Below are 15,431 nucleotides of genomic sequence, written 5' to 3' on the forward strand. Positions count from 1 at the left end.
CCTGAGCTTGCGCTTCTCAGAAATAATGTCAAGTCAATCCAAACCAAGTTTGCTCGACATTCATCATGGCAGCTGTGGCAGCAGTGCCGGCAGTTGAGGTAAAGTATTTATTTTTGAGCATTAGCTTGGAAATTTCATCAACTGCGTTACTTTGACGCCTTCATGTTCTGTAGTACTTGGAGTTACCGTTGCAGCTATTTAAATTTGATTTTAACTGTGTATAGATGATTGGGAGAAAGGAAAACGCAGCTTTAATTCTGTGCTTCTGCGCTTCATTTCTGACAGCAGTTTGCATCAACTCATTGCCAGTTATTAGAAGCAAGGTATCTCTTACAGTCTTTATGAAGGTGGTCATTTGGTTCCTTGGTTCAAGACTGCACCTAAGTATCTCGCAAGCTTGAAATAGGCTAGCTGGAGAAGAATTCGCTTATTCGACGGAGATCGGCACCCCTTTGAAGGCTGCACCATTGATCGAGAGTCAGATAATTCACAAAACGAAAGGGAAGCAAGCCCTTAATATAGTGTTTTGATAGAAAAGTGTTTCTTTTTATTAGAGAAAAAAAAAAACGCATTCCAGAAGGTTAAGCACTTCGCAAATGTGATGGTAACTAGTAGGCACTGTGAGGAATGTTTCGCTTTACCCATATTCTTATTTTTTATTGCACTAGCATATTGCTGTTTTATTTATATTGTTTTTTTTTTTACAATTTGGTACTCTTATTGTAAAAAAAAAAAGAGACTGTAAAGTGACCTATGGATCCAACAAATAAGCATGTTAATGAAATGCAAATGGAACATTTAAAACATAAATGCAGAAACATGAGAATAGCTAAAGCTTAAATAATACAAAGTAGGGTTTAAAAAAACAGTGGTAATCAATGTAATAATACATTAACGAGAGCAAACAGGAGCACAGGCTTTAGGAAGAGAGGAGTAGAGTTGTAGCGTGCTGATAAGAAGACCACTTGTTCTCCCACCTGAATGAAAACTGCTTCCCGTGAGCAGCGTGCCATGTAACCACACTTTTTCTGCCACCGCATTTTTTATATTTATAAGTGCTAGAATTGGTGACCATGCACGACAGGTCCACTGTTTCTTCAACCGTTGCCGGCATAGAAGCCAGTCTTGAGTCTGTGTCAGAAATAATGATGGTAGAAAGCGTTTGTCACAAATTTGGTACTCTCTTGAGAGCGCAAAAAATTTGCTATACGGGTTGAAAACAAAGGCATGTGAATGCCACAGGCGTGATCTACTTCCCTGAGGTGCCACATGCGAAATGGCAATGCTGTGTATGCTCAGGGCAGTAGTGTGAGAAAGGTGGAATTGTTTGTTTATTCAAGCACAATGGAATGTAAAAGAAATTTGGGGGACACTCACTTGACACGGCAGCTTGAATGGTTCCCATCTGCTGGCTCCCTTTGCAGATCCTTGTTCTTTTTGTTGTTGTTTTTATTTAAAAACATACTGCCAGCCTGAGTGTCATTAATCCTTTAATTTGTGCTTCTGTTACCTCACGCATACTGATTACCATGCATTCGTAAGCTACCACATTGTGTGAAAGACCACCCACCCGACATAGATTCAAAACCCAGCATTACCCAAACCATATGAATGTGGCTGACTCTGGATTCCAGGGTCCTTGAGGAACGATTCTCATTTCACCCACTGCTCTCAAAGAAGAAGCTGAGTTGGCGGTGCCTGCCAACCTGCCAACAAATTAATGTCCAGCCATGTCACCTGCCTAATACCACCTGCCAGAGGAGTGCTTCTGATTTTTCTTTCACAATGCCGATGCCGACGGTGGACTTTCTGGAGAATGTGGCCACATGTGCTGCTCTTGGCACAGCAGAACCACTGCTGTTCTACCACTGGAAAGTGCTTGCTCTGTGGAGGGCACATTTAATGTGATACTGTTAAAAACCCCGTTCTCAAGAAAGTCTGATGACTGCATTGGGGTGTTGCGGCGTTATAAGCGAGAAATCACAGGCATGCCTCTGGGAGATGGTACTGTAGTTGTCTGGCAATATGGCCAGGCACTGATTGGTTGGCAGGCTGTACAATGTCATGAGGCTTCGTGGCATAACCAAGTTGGCAAAAGCTTCCAAATTGGGCAGGTCCTTTAAGGTGGGAGGGCAAGATGGTAATCAAACCCTCCAGAACCCTTTGTTCGCAAGTTAGGCATGTTACTCCTAGGTCATGGAGGCATGTTCGTACGGCTTTCTTAAAGTGGGAATTTATATTTATTTCAAGTGGCCTTTTACATATTGTAGTAGCTTATGAATGTATGCTATTGAGTATGTGTAATATAATAGAGGCACAAATTAAGGGTTAAGCAAATAGAAAAGTGCATGTTTGCGAATGAATGTCTGCAATGGGAGCTATTAACTCTTTCTCATCATTGTCGCTTGGAGTTTGTCTTCCATATTTCTTTTGAATGCTCCTGTTAGTCAACTGTAATGCACTATAAGAACTGACAACCATGAAATCAGGGAAAAATGCAGGTATTAGTACTAGAGATGCAGATTTCTTAAACATTTTTGTTTATCTGACTGCATACTATTTGTCTTGCTTGAAGTTTAATTTAGATTCATTGGTACCTTTAACCCTACACCATGCCTATGAGCATTGGTGATGCTCACGGACTTTGGAGGTGGCTGGGGTTATCTCAGCTGTTGTTCACTACGGTGCATGGTTTGCTGTCATTCATTTATCATGCAATATGAGAACTGCTTTTGCTCAGGCCTGTCTGACTTGAATGAATGCATTAGTTTGTGAATATAGAGCACATGGCAGCATGTCGTACTCCACGAGAAATATTCACGATTTCGAGAAACGCAATAGAACGCCCTCTTGGGGTATGCGTGGCTTCACAACACGCATTCATTGTGACATTTTTAGAGGTAGCATTGGAATGATTTAACATACATTGTTACACTCTTTTTCAAATTATGTGCCAATAGTTAATGAAAAGGTTTTTTATGGATTCTCTGTAAAACAACAGAAATATTTCAGAAAGTTTAGCTTGCATGTGTTTCTATGGGCTGTATGCCTGCCCTGTATCTCTTCTGTGCACATGCATCGCAGTATTGCAAAAATATGTTGCCTTTGAAATGATGTTTCATACTTTCAGATTCACTGTTAGGACCTACTCAGCTTTTCTTCTCAAAGGGATGACATCAGTTATACTGTTGTGCTCAGCAATACTGCCCAAACATGTGGCCGAGCACTCGTCCTCGTTGTACAGTGGCATCGATCGCATTTCCAGCTATTGAGAGAGGGTGGAGCGTAGTCACAAATCACTCAGCTTGCTTGCCTTCATCTTTGCCCTCATTTATTTGTTGACAGTTCCTGTAAATTGTTATTTCCTTGTTCTTGTTTATTAAAGCTGAACTGGCTGAACCACCAACTGAAAAGCGCATGTGCATTATAGCAGTTGGCACATCAGTTCTGCACTCCTCAGTAAATGAAGTGATACAGCAAAGAGCGCCAAACCGCATATCGCTGATGTCAAGAAGCAGGACTTGCCCGAGCAATAAGTTTGATGGGTGTGGGCCATGGCTGTCATTATCATTTTCGAAACTGATATTGCCATCAGAGCAAACAACGGCGAAAGTGAGAGCATGCAAGCGATGGTGACGTGCGCTTGCAATAACAGCCACATTCGGAGTGTGCTCGGGCATGCGCAGGTGTGGTGTAGCTCATGCTGAGCGCTATATTACTGTGAAATCAGAAAACTGCTTTGAAAGCTTTTGTTTACATGTGCTCCAATAGACCTTTGCATTGGGCGAGGGAGTTGTCGAAATTCCTCCTCTCTGGACAGTCGGAAACCAGTTTTGCTGCAGCTTCCACAGTGCTTGCGCGTGGGGAACACGACTGTCCAGTAAACAATATGGCAGCACCCAGGGAGCTCAAAATGCAGAGGTCTGTAGGCCATAACACTAGCTTTTACCCTTCAGCCCATTCGCCGACACAAAACATCTTGCTGTACATAAGGTGTTTTGTTGAATTTTTTTATTTTTAATTCTATGTCCTTCCATATTTATATGACAAATTTTTGCTACATTTAGCCTGTGGCGGGCAGCTAAGTTATGATAAGGAAAGATGCAACATTTTTTATATAACTGCTGCCACGCACTTGTTGCAAAGCAGTGGTGCTTTGCACTTTTATCTTTCCATGTCTCCTCTGAATATCGGGTTAATTGAGCACCACTTAGGTTGACACTAATTGAGAGCAGTTAGCCCCACAAATCAGAACACTGTTTCGACAATCATTCTTCGTCTCTGTCTGTTGGTAGTATGTTTTCCTGTCACAACCTAACCCTGACACTGAGCTATGTGGATAGCGATTACTGTCAGAGCTAATAAAATCCAAATTACTTGTTTTTCAGGCATCTCGAAGCACGCTGTCAATGCGTGAGAAAGCAATGCTAAAGCAGGAGATAAACAAAAGACACAACGGAAACTTCTCTGCTGGGTATGTTCCTATCTTTGAAAACTCGCTGCACAAAACGGGTTTGCGGGGCCGGAAAGCATTTCTCTTCTATGGTTTGGTGGTGGGCCTCTTCGTGGTTTCTCTTGCAAATCTTGCGGTAAGCCTTCTCTGTCTCTCTCTCCTCCCTCTGTGTCTTTTTGTGTTTCCTGATGTAATGTTCTCCTGCATGATATCTTGCATTTGAAACTCTATGAGCAGTCCTTGATCCTCTTACAGCATGACTCTGTTAATACATGCATATTTTGCAGCTGATTTGCAGCCTACACTGTATTCGCATGTGGCTGAAAATTGCTTTGCATCTTACCTCGCTTGGGCTCTTATAGCACTGAAAGCTCTCTAATACTTTTCAGTGCTTCTTAATTCTGTGTCATTTTGCTGTCTTTTATGATTTTCAGTAAAGTTGCACATGTCCTTTAACTTATAACTTTTATTTTATATGTTGTGAATCTGTTATGTCATGAAAATGAATTGGAGCCTTTGAGTTAATGCAGTTTATTAATGGTGCTTACTTTCGAGGTGCATCGATGTTCAATGTGCATTTGTCAACTTGTACAACTTGCCTTTTCATATAGTGCTCCTTATTGCATGCAAAGAGACATTTTCAAAGTATGGCACCCTACAAAACATAGCACAATGATCAGTTTAAACTGAAGGTATTCAAGGGGCACTACTCGGAACCCATGTTGTTGCCTTGTCTAAAGCCATCATGATCTTCACTCATTGAGCATAATCCAGTGTCATCTTTTCAGCATTGTTTGATGAGCAAACATGTTTATTTATATTGTTTTAACTGTAGCTGACTACGGCCACAGATATCAGGCTCCATGGATTGCCTCTTCACAGTTTGTTCAATGTGGGGTCTTCTTTTGTGAAAGTACATTGCCAGTAAGGAGCCACTCTGGCCTGTCAAATGGGGTTCTAGAATTTCATTCAGATTACTTAATGTACATGTTAAGGAACTACAAGTAGTTGAAATTATCCAGAGCTCAATGCAACAGCATCCCTCATAGCCTGAGTTTGAGCTGCTTTGGAACGTTGAATCCATAACCTAACCTAACCCAACTTTGTGTTCTGCTTTTTTATGTTGGGGCATGAAACAGCTTTAATAACTTGGCTGTCATTGGACATTGTGAGATGAGATAGCCAGAGTTTGGGCAGAACGTTTCTTGTGAATATCTTGGTAGCTAATGATCTCATTTTGAGGGACCATTGGGCTCGAGTCGGCAAACGTGAATGACAGGCACAGCATGCAGAGGTGCAATGTTAAAGTATGCTGTCATAACGCGGTTGTGAAGAGGTTTTTCTCTTTCTTTTTTCTTTTCCGTTTGCCATTGTACTGGTAGATGTGCAAAAACCAAGTGGTTTTTGAAATTTTGTATAACATTCATACTTTTTTCTTAGAGAGACATTCAGAATCAAGAAGAGTCGCATACGTGCTGCATTTAGTATGCATAATTTTTGTGTTGACCTGCGTGCCTGCAGGCACACTTATTGCGTGGGAGCAATGTTTGCAACTTTATCTCTTGGCGGCTATTTAGTAAACAGAACAGCCAAACAAACCAGCTGCATCACTTGAAACAAGGCACACAAGGTGTAACTGCTTATGTAGCAGCACGCACTGATTAAAGGAACAAGCCGCGTGGTTATATGACCAGCCTGCATTCTCTCTGAGCTGGAAGTGTGGAGGTGTTTAGTAGTGTTGAACTTTCTTTAAATAAGTAACATTTTTCTTTGTGTTGTCCTTACAGTATTTTGTGTTGTATTCTGTTCTGTTCTTTTAGGCTGTGAGTTATGATGGGTGACTAAAAAGTAACGCTCCAAAATTTAAAATTATTTTTGTGAACACTGTTTTCTCAAAATTTATGAAATTCACAGCGAGTACAGTGGCATATACTATTCTTGACCTACATTAATTTTCAATGCAATCTGGGTCATATTATTTGGCTAGTGTCACCAGGGAACAAGGACATGCATGCCCTCTTTGTACTTTGTACCACTATTTTTCCTTCTGGTGAAGTCACATCCTCACAGCAAAAATGACGCTCTCATTGTTCTGAAACCTAGATCCGCAATCTGCAAATATGACAGTCGGATATTGCCAAGCCAGGACTGTAAGGAGAATGGGAAGCACTGTTCAGACGAATTTAGTAATCAATTCTTTGTTCCCAGGCTTTGTGAAAACAGTCATTGCCACCCATGTCGGTGCTCTGAAGAAACAAAAGCTGCTGCAAAGAAAGCATGCTTGCCCTTGGTCATCAGTGGCACAAAGCCATACAATTCAACTTAGATTACATAGAAAATTAGTGTAGGCCTGGCAGATATGCGGCTGCCGTGTTTTTGGTTTCCTTAACTTTTGAATAAATTGTGTTCGAGCAAAAAAATTGAGGGACACTAGTTTTTAGATACCCCTCGTATGATATGTGTAATGAATGAACGAGGTTTGGGTGAGGCATTTGCGGCATTAAGATCGTTATTGCTTTCAGGTGACGGTGATGCTACTGGGTGTACTTAGAATTGGATACGGCATGGAAAGCCTCGAATTCTTGCCCAGTGGCCAGTTGCTAAGGTTCCTGAACAATGCTGACCTTGGCAGTGTTGTCCCCCACAAAGGTGTCATTGGGGGATTTAAGGACACTGATCTGCACATCATAGGAGAGTCACAGCCAGTAAGTATTTGTTATTCCTGTGACCTACTGGTACTAGCTTGTTGATTGCGCAGAACTTTACTGTCCTCTCTTGAGTTGACAGGGAGGCAGAGCATCACAAGCTCTGCTCTAAGTCTGTCTGTGACATTTGTGTCCTATGTTTTTTTATGCAAGGATGTTTAGCAGAAGGCCGTGGCATGATCAAGTGCAGCCTTCACTGCTGCTCGACGCTAATCAGGATAGCTGTGGGACTAACCTTTGGATGCTTTTGGTGCTAACCAACATGTGAGATGTCATGCAGCGTGTACTTTACTAGTTTCCGGAGTGAGGTGTTTGAGAAGAGTGCTGATAGCAAGGGCTGAAAGAATTGTATGGTTGAACAAAACCCACATTTGTTTGCTCCCCAGTGATCAGTGATACAGGAGAGAGAGAGAGAGAGGAGAGAACCCCACTATAGTAAAGTGAAACGGAAGTCCCAGTTCATGTTTAATAGACTGTACATTTTTCCCATTTAGGGTAAAAATATTTTTGATAAAAATCTGGTAGAGTAAAATGCGTCACTAGCCGCGGTGACTACTTCCCACGAAATGACATTGCCGCACGCATGCTGCCTAGAATCGAGAGGCGAAATTTTTTATGGGGGAAAAACAAAAAAACAATGCAGTGTTCTTTTTTTTTTTTCTTTACCACCAGGCTTAGCAGCACTCAGGAGAAGCCAACTTTACATAGGCTTGGAGCCGTGAGGGAAGCAAGTAGCGTGTAAGAAAACAAAAGTAAAGCTGTCTACAAACATTGAAAGAAGGCAGCACTGTCCGTTCAGAAAGTAAAGGAGAGAAAAGTGCAGCAAGAAATAGGGAAGGGAAGAAATGGCTGAACATTCGCAGCACTGTGCAGTATGAAGCTCAAGGCAGCAGTGGCAAGAAGTGGAGGCGTGGCGTGTGCAATTTTGCAGTGCTTGAATGCTGCGTGCATTTATCATATATTGCCTTTTAAAAGACAGAAGCAGTGGAAGGACACTTGAGTTCATGCAAGGCTTTGTTTTTCACATGAAATCAAACTCGGTTGCATTCGTAGCCGCATTGCCCTCATGCTTAATAGGTACTTCCGCAAGGTGTAAACAGAGAATTTTAAGTGAAAAAAGAAAATGGCACGAAGAGACCACAGGAGAGAGATGGAAGGTATTTAAGATGTTTTTTTTTTTTTCATTAAGCCACAAGACGTGTTCAGTAAGTAGCCATTTAATTATCAGACAGCATCTTTAGGACCATGTCATTAACAACAACTGATATAATAAATATACCCTGATATAGTAAAGATTTTTGCCACTCCCAGTGACTTTACTATAATGGGGTTCTACTGTACATAAGTATCTGTAGCCACTTTTTCTGCATTTGTTTCACCCATGTAATCACTCACCCACCAGGGTTTATTGGCTTTTGTTGCAAATGAGTGGCACTCATCTGCGTACTCTAAAATATATATTGTAGGTGCTAGAGCTGCGCTATTCTTCTTTTCACTTTTCTCATTCGCATTGTTCCTTCTACAGCCACCAGAGGCTAAGCAGCACCGCTCCGTCATGCTTTAGTGCACTGCGGTGATCCTCTATCTTTATACGAAGAAAGCAAGCTGCCACTAACACAAAGGAAAGTATAAGTGATGACCAATGTGAAATCGTAATGTAATCGTGGAGATAATTGATAAAAAAGGTGAAGGAAAACCAACCACATGTGCCACCAGTAGGATCCGAGCAGATGACTCTGAAACCTTGCTTCCATTACTCTGCTGACTGAGCTACAGCAACAGCTTTTCGAGCTCTTACTTTATTGTACATTTACATTGTGTGTAATCTGTCCTTGAGAGCATTCACCAGCGCCATTGTCCTTCATCGCTGTTTGAGGATGGTTGATGATTTTCAGAGGAATTGCATCGTTTTGTTGTTTTTTGTTGTGACTTCATGTTGTCATCATAATTTATTTACCCTTAATGACCCTCTGGTCGGGCATTACTTAATGTAGAAGGGAACAGATTATGGTCTCTGATCACAATAAATAAAACAAATGTAAATTTAAATAGCAGATGCAAGTGAAACACGGTTTGAAAATTCTGCTGCATATTGTAAGAAATCAGTAAAAGGGAGTTCCCTCCAAGCAGGCAAGCAGGCATCGAGACTGGATGTGCTCTCCGCTGGCTGTGGTGACCCTTGATCGCCGCCCCCTCAGGTACCTAAAAAACAGTCTAAACAGCAGACATTACACTGCTGCTGCTGCCACCACTGCCTCGACGCAACCTATACACATCATCACTGGCTCACTCTTTCGCTGAGTGGTGGGCTGTTGACGCTTCCCTGCTACTGCATTTAGCCTGCTAAGAGCTGAATATAGGGCATGCAGTGGCATGCCGCGACATTGAGTGCCAAAGACATCCCCCTCTGGAGAGATTCCCAACAAGATGAGCTCATTCACAGGTCGCAAAGCAGAAACAAAAAATTCAAAGTGTCCTGAGCAGTGCCATGCTACAACTCTGGCGTGTGAGATGAACTGCTCTGTCCCCTCCATGCATGCTGCTTTCCCTCAGAATGCTGTGCCCATTGCTTTGGCTGCATTCTCAATGTCCTCAACGGAGAATGATTAATTTTTCCTCCCATCTGCACCCCTCGTAAGTCATGCACAGTGTTCACTCTTACCTACTGGAAGCTCGTTCTGCATTATCGTTTCGCCTATACCACCTGCCCTGCACTTTGACATGATCTTTATTCCATCTCGCTATATCCAAGGCGCAATCGATCACATGCTAGGTACTTCTGATTGCTGCGGTTTTGTTGTGCACCACCCAAAGCTTCTTAGAGAATGCCGAAGAAATTTTCTCCGTGATGCAGATATCGCTAGACTTGAGCAAACACGTACTGTTGCAAATAGTCTTTGCATCTGGCTTTGACACCATCTAGTGCATCTAGTGCACTTGTTCCCCAGACGTTTTCTGCTACCACTGCCACAGAAGAAGCCATAGGCAGAGAACCTGCCCCATTCTCTAGCTGCCGCCCTTTGCAGATCACCAGATCACAACATCAGCTTCCCTACTTGTCCGAAGGAAAAGCGAACAAAGAAGCTTTCTGAGCCCTCTGCAAACATAGATATCCTCACCGGTAATTGCTTTATTGCCCTAGCATGTGATGAGGATGACGACTTCCCTGAGCTTTCTGAATTTGAACCCTCTGCTCATCGTACATCCTCTGCTCGACAGTGCTCTTAAGCCCAGGTAACCTGCCTGCCTGTATACAAAACCACAGCACATAGACAAGGTTCATCGATTGCAGATGCCAATGACGAAGACGCTGGTTTAGAAAGTGCCATTGCAGAAACATGGTGCCCCTTAAATGAACTAACTCAGCATCAAAAACAATGTTGCTCATGCTGCTCGAAATAGTTACAGCAGAGCAACAACTTTCAAGTGAACCGCCTCCAGTGACCTCTAGGCTATAGTCACTATTCATTCTTCATTAAGGGTCAACACCCCAACAGTGGAAAAATTATGGGGGCACTTAAGCTTTGCCTTCAAGGTTTGACGTGACAGTGTTAATGGATCTGCCCTGCGGCTTCTCTTGCATTGTGGAATGTCTTAATTTATGCTTCCAATATCTGACACATTTTTGTTAGCATACAGTCCTAACTTACCACGTTATCAAGGTACCCGTCATAAGTGAACAACCGACATAGATGTAACCAAGCTTTACGAACAAGCCTGCGGGGCCTAGGAGTATCGTGCCTGACTCAGTGTCAAAGAGTTCTAGAAGGTTGATTCTTATGCCACCCTCCTACTTCAGATGAGCAACCCAAGTTGGCTGACTCTCCTAAATCTGTGCTATCACGTCGTCTTGTCACGTCACAGGCAAATCAGTGCTTTTGCTCATGACTTTTTACCTACAACACCGTCACTGGATTTTCTGGAGCACAGGATCTTTAACACTAGTGTTAAAAATATTACACCTTACGAAGCAGGTAGCCTCCCTCCCCTCGCTGTTAAAGCACTGCGGCCTCACAATGGATGGTTCACCATCTGTGGTGGTGCAGTGGAACTTCCGAGGCTTCACTAATAATGCCACTGAAATGAACATCCGCCTTCACTACAGGAAACTGTACAGTAGTGGCATTCCTACTCGAAGAATATGATTCTCTTGTCTTTCTGGCTTCTGCATATACTACCATTCTTCTTAAATCCTCGATGCGTCTTTTCCTCCCTCCAAGCCAGGTAAATCTGCGATTTACATACACATTTCAGTCCACGATGCTTCTTAATATTTCATGTTGCTGCAACACTCAACAAGAGGTCGTTGCACTTGTGTTGGTTAAGTTTGCACACACTCCTCTTATCACAGTTACGTTTTATGGCTGCCTTGGCTCCACTTCTCCTAAATTGGATGGCTTTGATTGCTCTGCACCACCAACCTAGGTTTTCTCTGTCCTAGTGGGTGGCAATTTTAATGAAGTGCATGCATCATGGGGCTTCCCACTGGGTGTCTTAAGAGCATACACATTCAAGACACCATTTTAGATCATCTGTTTCAACTTCTTAACCACTAACTAATTTCTGTACGCCCACAGGGCGAGCTGTATGCCCCTTACCTGACTTGGTTGTTATACCCTGGTAACCCATGTTAGAATATTGGACCTAACACCTGGAGCAGTGACCACTGCCCAACCTTAATCGCTCTTACACCATCGTGCTTACACAAACTTCATTGTAGCATACACTCAAGTATCATGGGATTCTGTGCTTGCAGATAGCCGGTTATCTACACTCGATCCCTCTTCTGCTCCTTTTATATTCTTTTGGCTGTTATTGCGAGTCACACCGTCTCCACTACAGTAAACGAGGATCAGCCAAAACTAGACTACACATCTTAAATCTGTAGGCACTTTGTCTTCAGGCTGACTGCTATGCTTCTAGTAATCCGAATGACCCATCGGCACCTCATGCTCATCATCGTTCTATTAAGTACCACACCTGCACAACACTGCACGAAACAGCATGAAAGGCAATGCTGGTATGCTTGTATGCATACCAGCAGTGGCCATCACTTAGCGGAAAGGCATTCTGGCCACTCTCCAACTATTTTGGGTGGGTCCATGTGAGAATGCGAAGAATTGCCTCTAGCTGTGGGAATTGTGACCTGAACAAAGGTTGTGTTTTACAAACCAGAGCACAACACAGTACTTTTGAAAAAAGAAAAAATTTGTGCATTTTTTTAGCCATGGAGCACTCCACCCGAGTTGTTAATAACACAGAAAGCATTTGTCTAGCCCGAAGTATAAACAAAAATACATTTGCTCAGCAGGTGGCTCGTCAGTTTTTCCCTAACCACAACTGCCCACCTACACCTCCTCTCAGTTGACCACATTCTGAGTCCTCTCGACGATATTTTTATTTTTTTTTTTATTTTTACAATATACTCACTACAGACTTCACCACGGCAGAGCTATTGGTCTCCGCCGAATGTCTTAAAACAAACGGTGCTCCCAGGCACTATGGCGTATCTAGTGCCATGTTTTGCAACCTCGAAGGATCAGCTTTACAGGTCCTGCTCGATGTATCGATGCGTACAATGAAATATGATCAGGCACCATGCCAGAAAAATGGAAGCACTCTGTAATAGTCTCCATACGAAAACCGGCTCAGTTCAGTTCCTGCTCTTCTGGCTCTCTGTCCCATTTCTCGTAAGCCCACAATACGCAACTTTGTGAACACATTCTCACTACACACCTGTCATGGAGGTTGAAGCCACGTAATTGCTAACCAAAATCACTGATCAGTTTTCATCTACTCATTGGAATGTAAGACTGCCTCTATCCTCTATGCCTAGGCTGCTGACATACTTCATCATTCTTTCCAGAGTCATCTTGTTCATACAGTGATCGTAACAAATTACGAAGGCATACGACAAGATTGTATTATGCGTGACTCTGTTTAGATTCTGGGTCTCTCGCAGCACTTCCTCCTCTCCTTTCATGCTTTCATAACAAGCCATACCATTAGTATTCACGTACATGGGGAACCTTGTGTCTACCTTACCTCCAACAGAGGCATGCTACAAAGTTAAATTCTCGCATTCACTCTTAATAGTGGTCTCTATTCTGCTCGTCCAGGCCCTGGACGGCATCCCATCTGTACTCACTTTCACATATGTGTGTGATATCACTTCATAGTTTCCACCCAGATGCATTTATACAATAGTTGGCCTTACAGCACGCACTAGATGTGTTAACATCTTGCCTCTCTCCTCTTGGTGGTAGTGGTGGTGATAACGTTTAATGAAAAAAATACAAGAGTGCAGGCTCGAGAAGGGCCCTTTACATGAGTGGAGTCCCTAGTTCAGGACCCCACTGGTCAAAGCAGCCACCCTTGCTCATTTGGCCTGAGCCCATTGGGACTCTAGCGATGAGCAGCGGAGCAGGGCCTCCTCCCATGCCTCTCAGGTGTGGGAAGGGGCAGGGGAAATGGAAGGGTTCTTTTGACATGCCCCACACCATGTGATAGACTTCAGAAGTCTTGCCACATTGTGGGCACTACCCAGCTATCTTATTATCAAAATGCCTTGATATTGCAGAACACGTCTGCCCTGCTCAGCCCTTTTGCTGGAGCTGGGTAAAGCTGATGCTGTTCGTGATAATCAATCACAATCAGAATTTCGCGAAAGCATAGTAGCGGTTGTCTAGGCTCTGACCCGGATTAATCTGTGTGAGGAGCCCAGTAAGTAAGCGCTTGGGCAGCTGGGTCAGCGGCTTTGTTGTCTCGCAGGCCTTGGTGGCCCAAACAATGCATTTGGTAGAGGAATCCGATTCTCTCAGAGCATGTCGTAGGAGGCAGTAGGCTAACGGTGAGACCTCGCCGGCCACATAATGCTCATAGGCTCGTTGTGTGCATTACGATTACTCTCAAATTCGGGTCGGAGGCGATCAATGCAATGGCAACCTCCTCGGCCTGCGCATTATTTTGAGCTCAATAGGAGTGCCCATTCACGTTGTGGTTCTAGTGGACTGTACCTGCCTGTAGAATTTGGAGGGTGGTGGCCCTGCCATGTCCATGTAGTAGACCTTTGTTCATGACCCGTGTTGATGTTTGAGGGCCTGAACGCATGCTGCTCGTATACCTTCATGAGTTTTCACGTTCATATTTCAAGGGAGTGGTTGCATACTGAGCTTATGACACCACAGTTTCGAGAGCCAAAGTGTCTCCTTTGATGTGCATTTGGGTTGTATTTGTAAGTGGTCTAGCAGGTGGTAGAGCCACATGTAGTGGTTCACAGGGTGAGTCTCCTATAGCTCCTGGGAGGAGTTGGCACCCCTAGTGTGGACAGCCTCACCTTCGAAGTGGCAAAGGAGATCCAGTGCTTGCTTTTTGACCTTCCTCATGTTGTTTCGTGGTGTGTGGATACGGCACAGAGTATAGGATTTTGCTGGTTACGAAGGCATGGGTGAGCCGAAGCAAGTCCCTCCCCTGCAACTCACCACGCTTGTTTGAAACGCAATAGCTCATACGCCCCACCTGTTCACCTACTCACTTGATTTTGGAGAGAGTAGACTACGGACTGAGTGTATTGTGAATGTATAAGCCCAAGATCCAGTGCTCATCAACCTCTCTGATGGGAACTCCCATCAGAGAGATGCACAGGTGCATGTTATATTTTGGGTCTGATCGGATATGTAAGAACTCAGATTTCGTGGGAGTGCATTGGAGTCCACAGCCAGTGGTGTAGACGTGGAGGCCCGGCGGGCCTCCATGTCTCCAAGGCTCCCCTCGCTCGTCCAAACTGTAATGTCAACACGTGGCGGATGCTCTCCACCCTGACCAATTGGTTTGGGAACATCGTTGCAATATTGCACAGGAGCGGTGGCAAGACTGCCCATGGGGTGTGCCCCGTGTTCCCCTATGATATAGGGTCCGTATTCCTTGTCCTCATTCCTGAGAAGAGCCTGGCACTTCAAGAGAAAATCCTGAATGCAGGCAAACGCTTTGTGCCCACAGTCCGTTAAACTTTAATTTAAATTAGACATTATACTGCCATGCTACACGTTGTCAAAGGCCCCTTCAGGTCGAGGGCGAGGATGGCCTTGTCCTTTTGGCGGACGCATAGCAGTGGATCTGATTATGTCTCGGTATAGTTGGAGTAGGACATCGTGTGTCGACATGTGCAGGCGGAACCCAAACATTTTGTCAGCAAAGAGGCCTTTGGGCTTCACGTATTTGGAGAAGCGATCCTTTACCATTGTCTCTATGAGTTTTCCCACACTTGGTGTAAG

The 15,431-nt window shown here is 43.7% G+C and overlaps 1 protein-coding gene across 1 annotated transcript in view; it reads left to right on the forward strand.

Annotated features, from left to right (window-relative positions):
- The window catches only part of Scgbeta (sarcoglycan beta), a 28,091-nt gene continuing 12,660 nt past the window's right edge, over positions 1 to 15,431 (forward strand). The window contains exons 1-3 of the mRNA XM_084601626.1: positions 1 to 98; positions 4,389 to 4,589; positions 6,976 to 7,158. Coding sequence (XP_084457752.1) covers positions 66 to 98; positions 4,389 to 4,589; positions 6,976 to 7,158 — 417 coding nt within the window. The 5' untranslated portion in view covers positions 1 to 65. The remainder of the gene's footprint in view (positions 99 to 4,388; positions 4,590 to 6,975; positions 7,159 to 15,431) is intronic.

Source organism: Amblyomma maculatum, chromosome 4, assembly GCF_055883805.1.
Source record: "Amblyomma maculatum isolate TAMU_Amacu chromosome 4, ASM5588380v1, whole genome shotgun sequence".
Classification (NCBI taxonomy): domain Eukaryota; kingdom Metazoa; phylum Arthropoda; class Arachnida; order Ixodida; family Ixodidae; genus Amblyomma; species Amblyomma maculatum.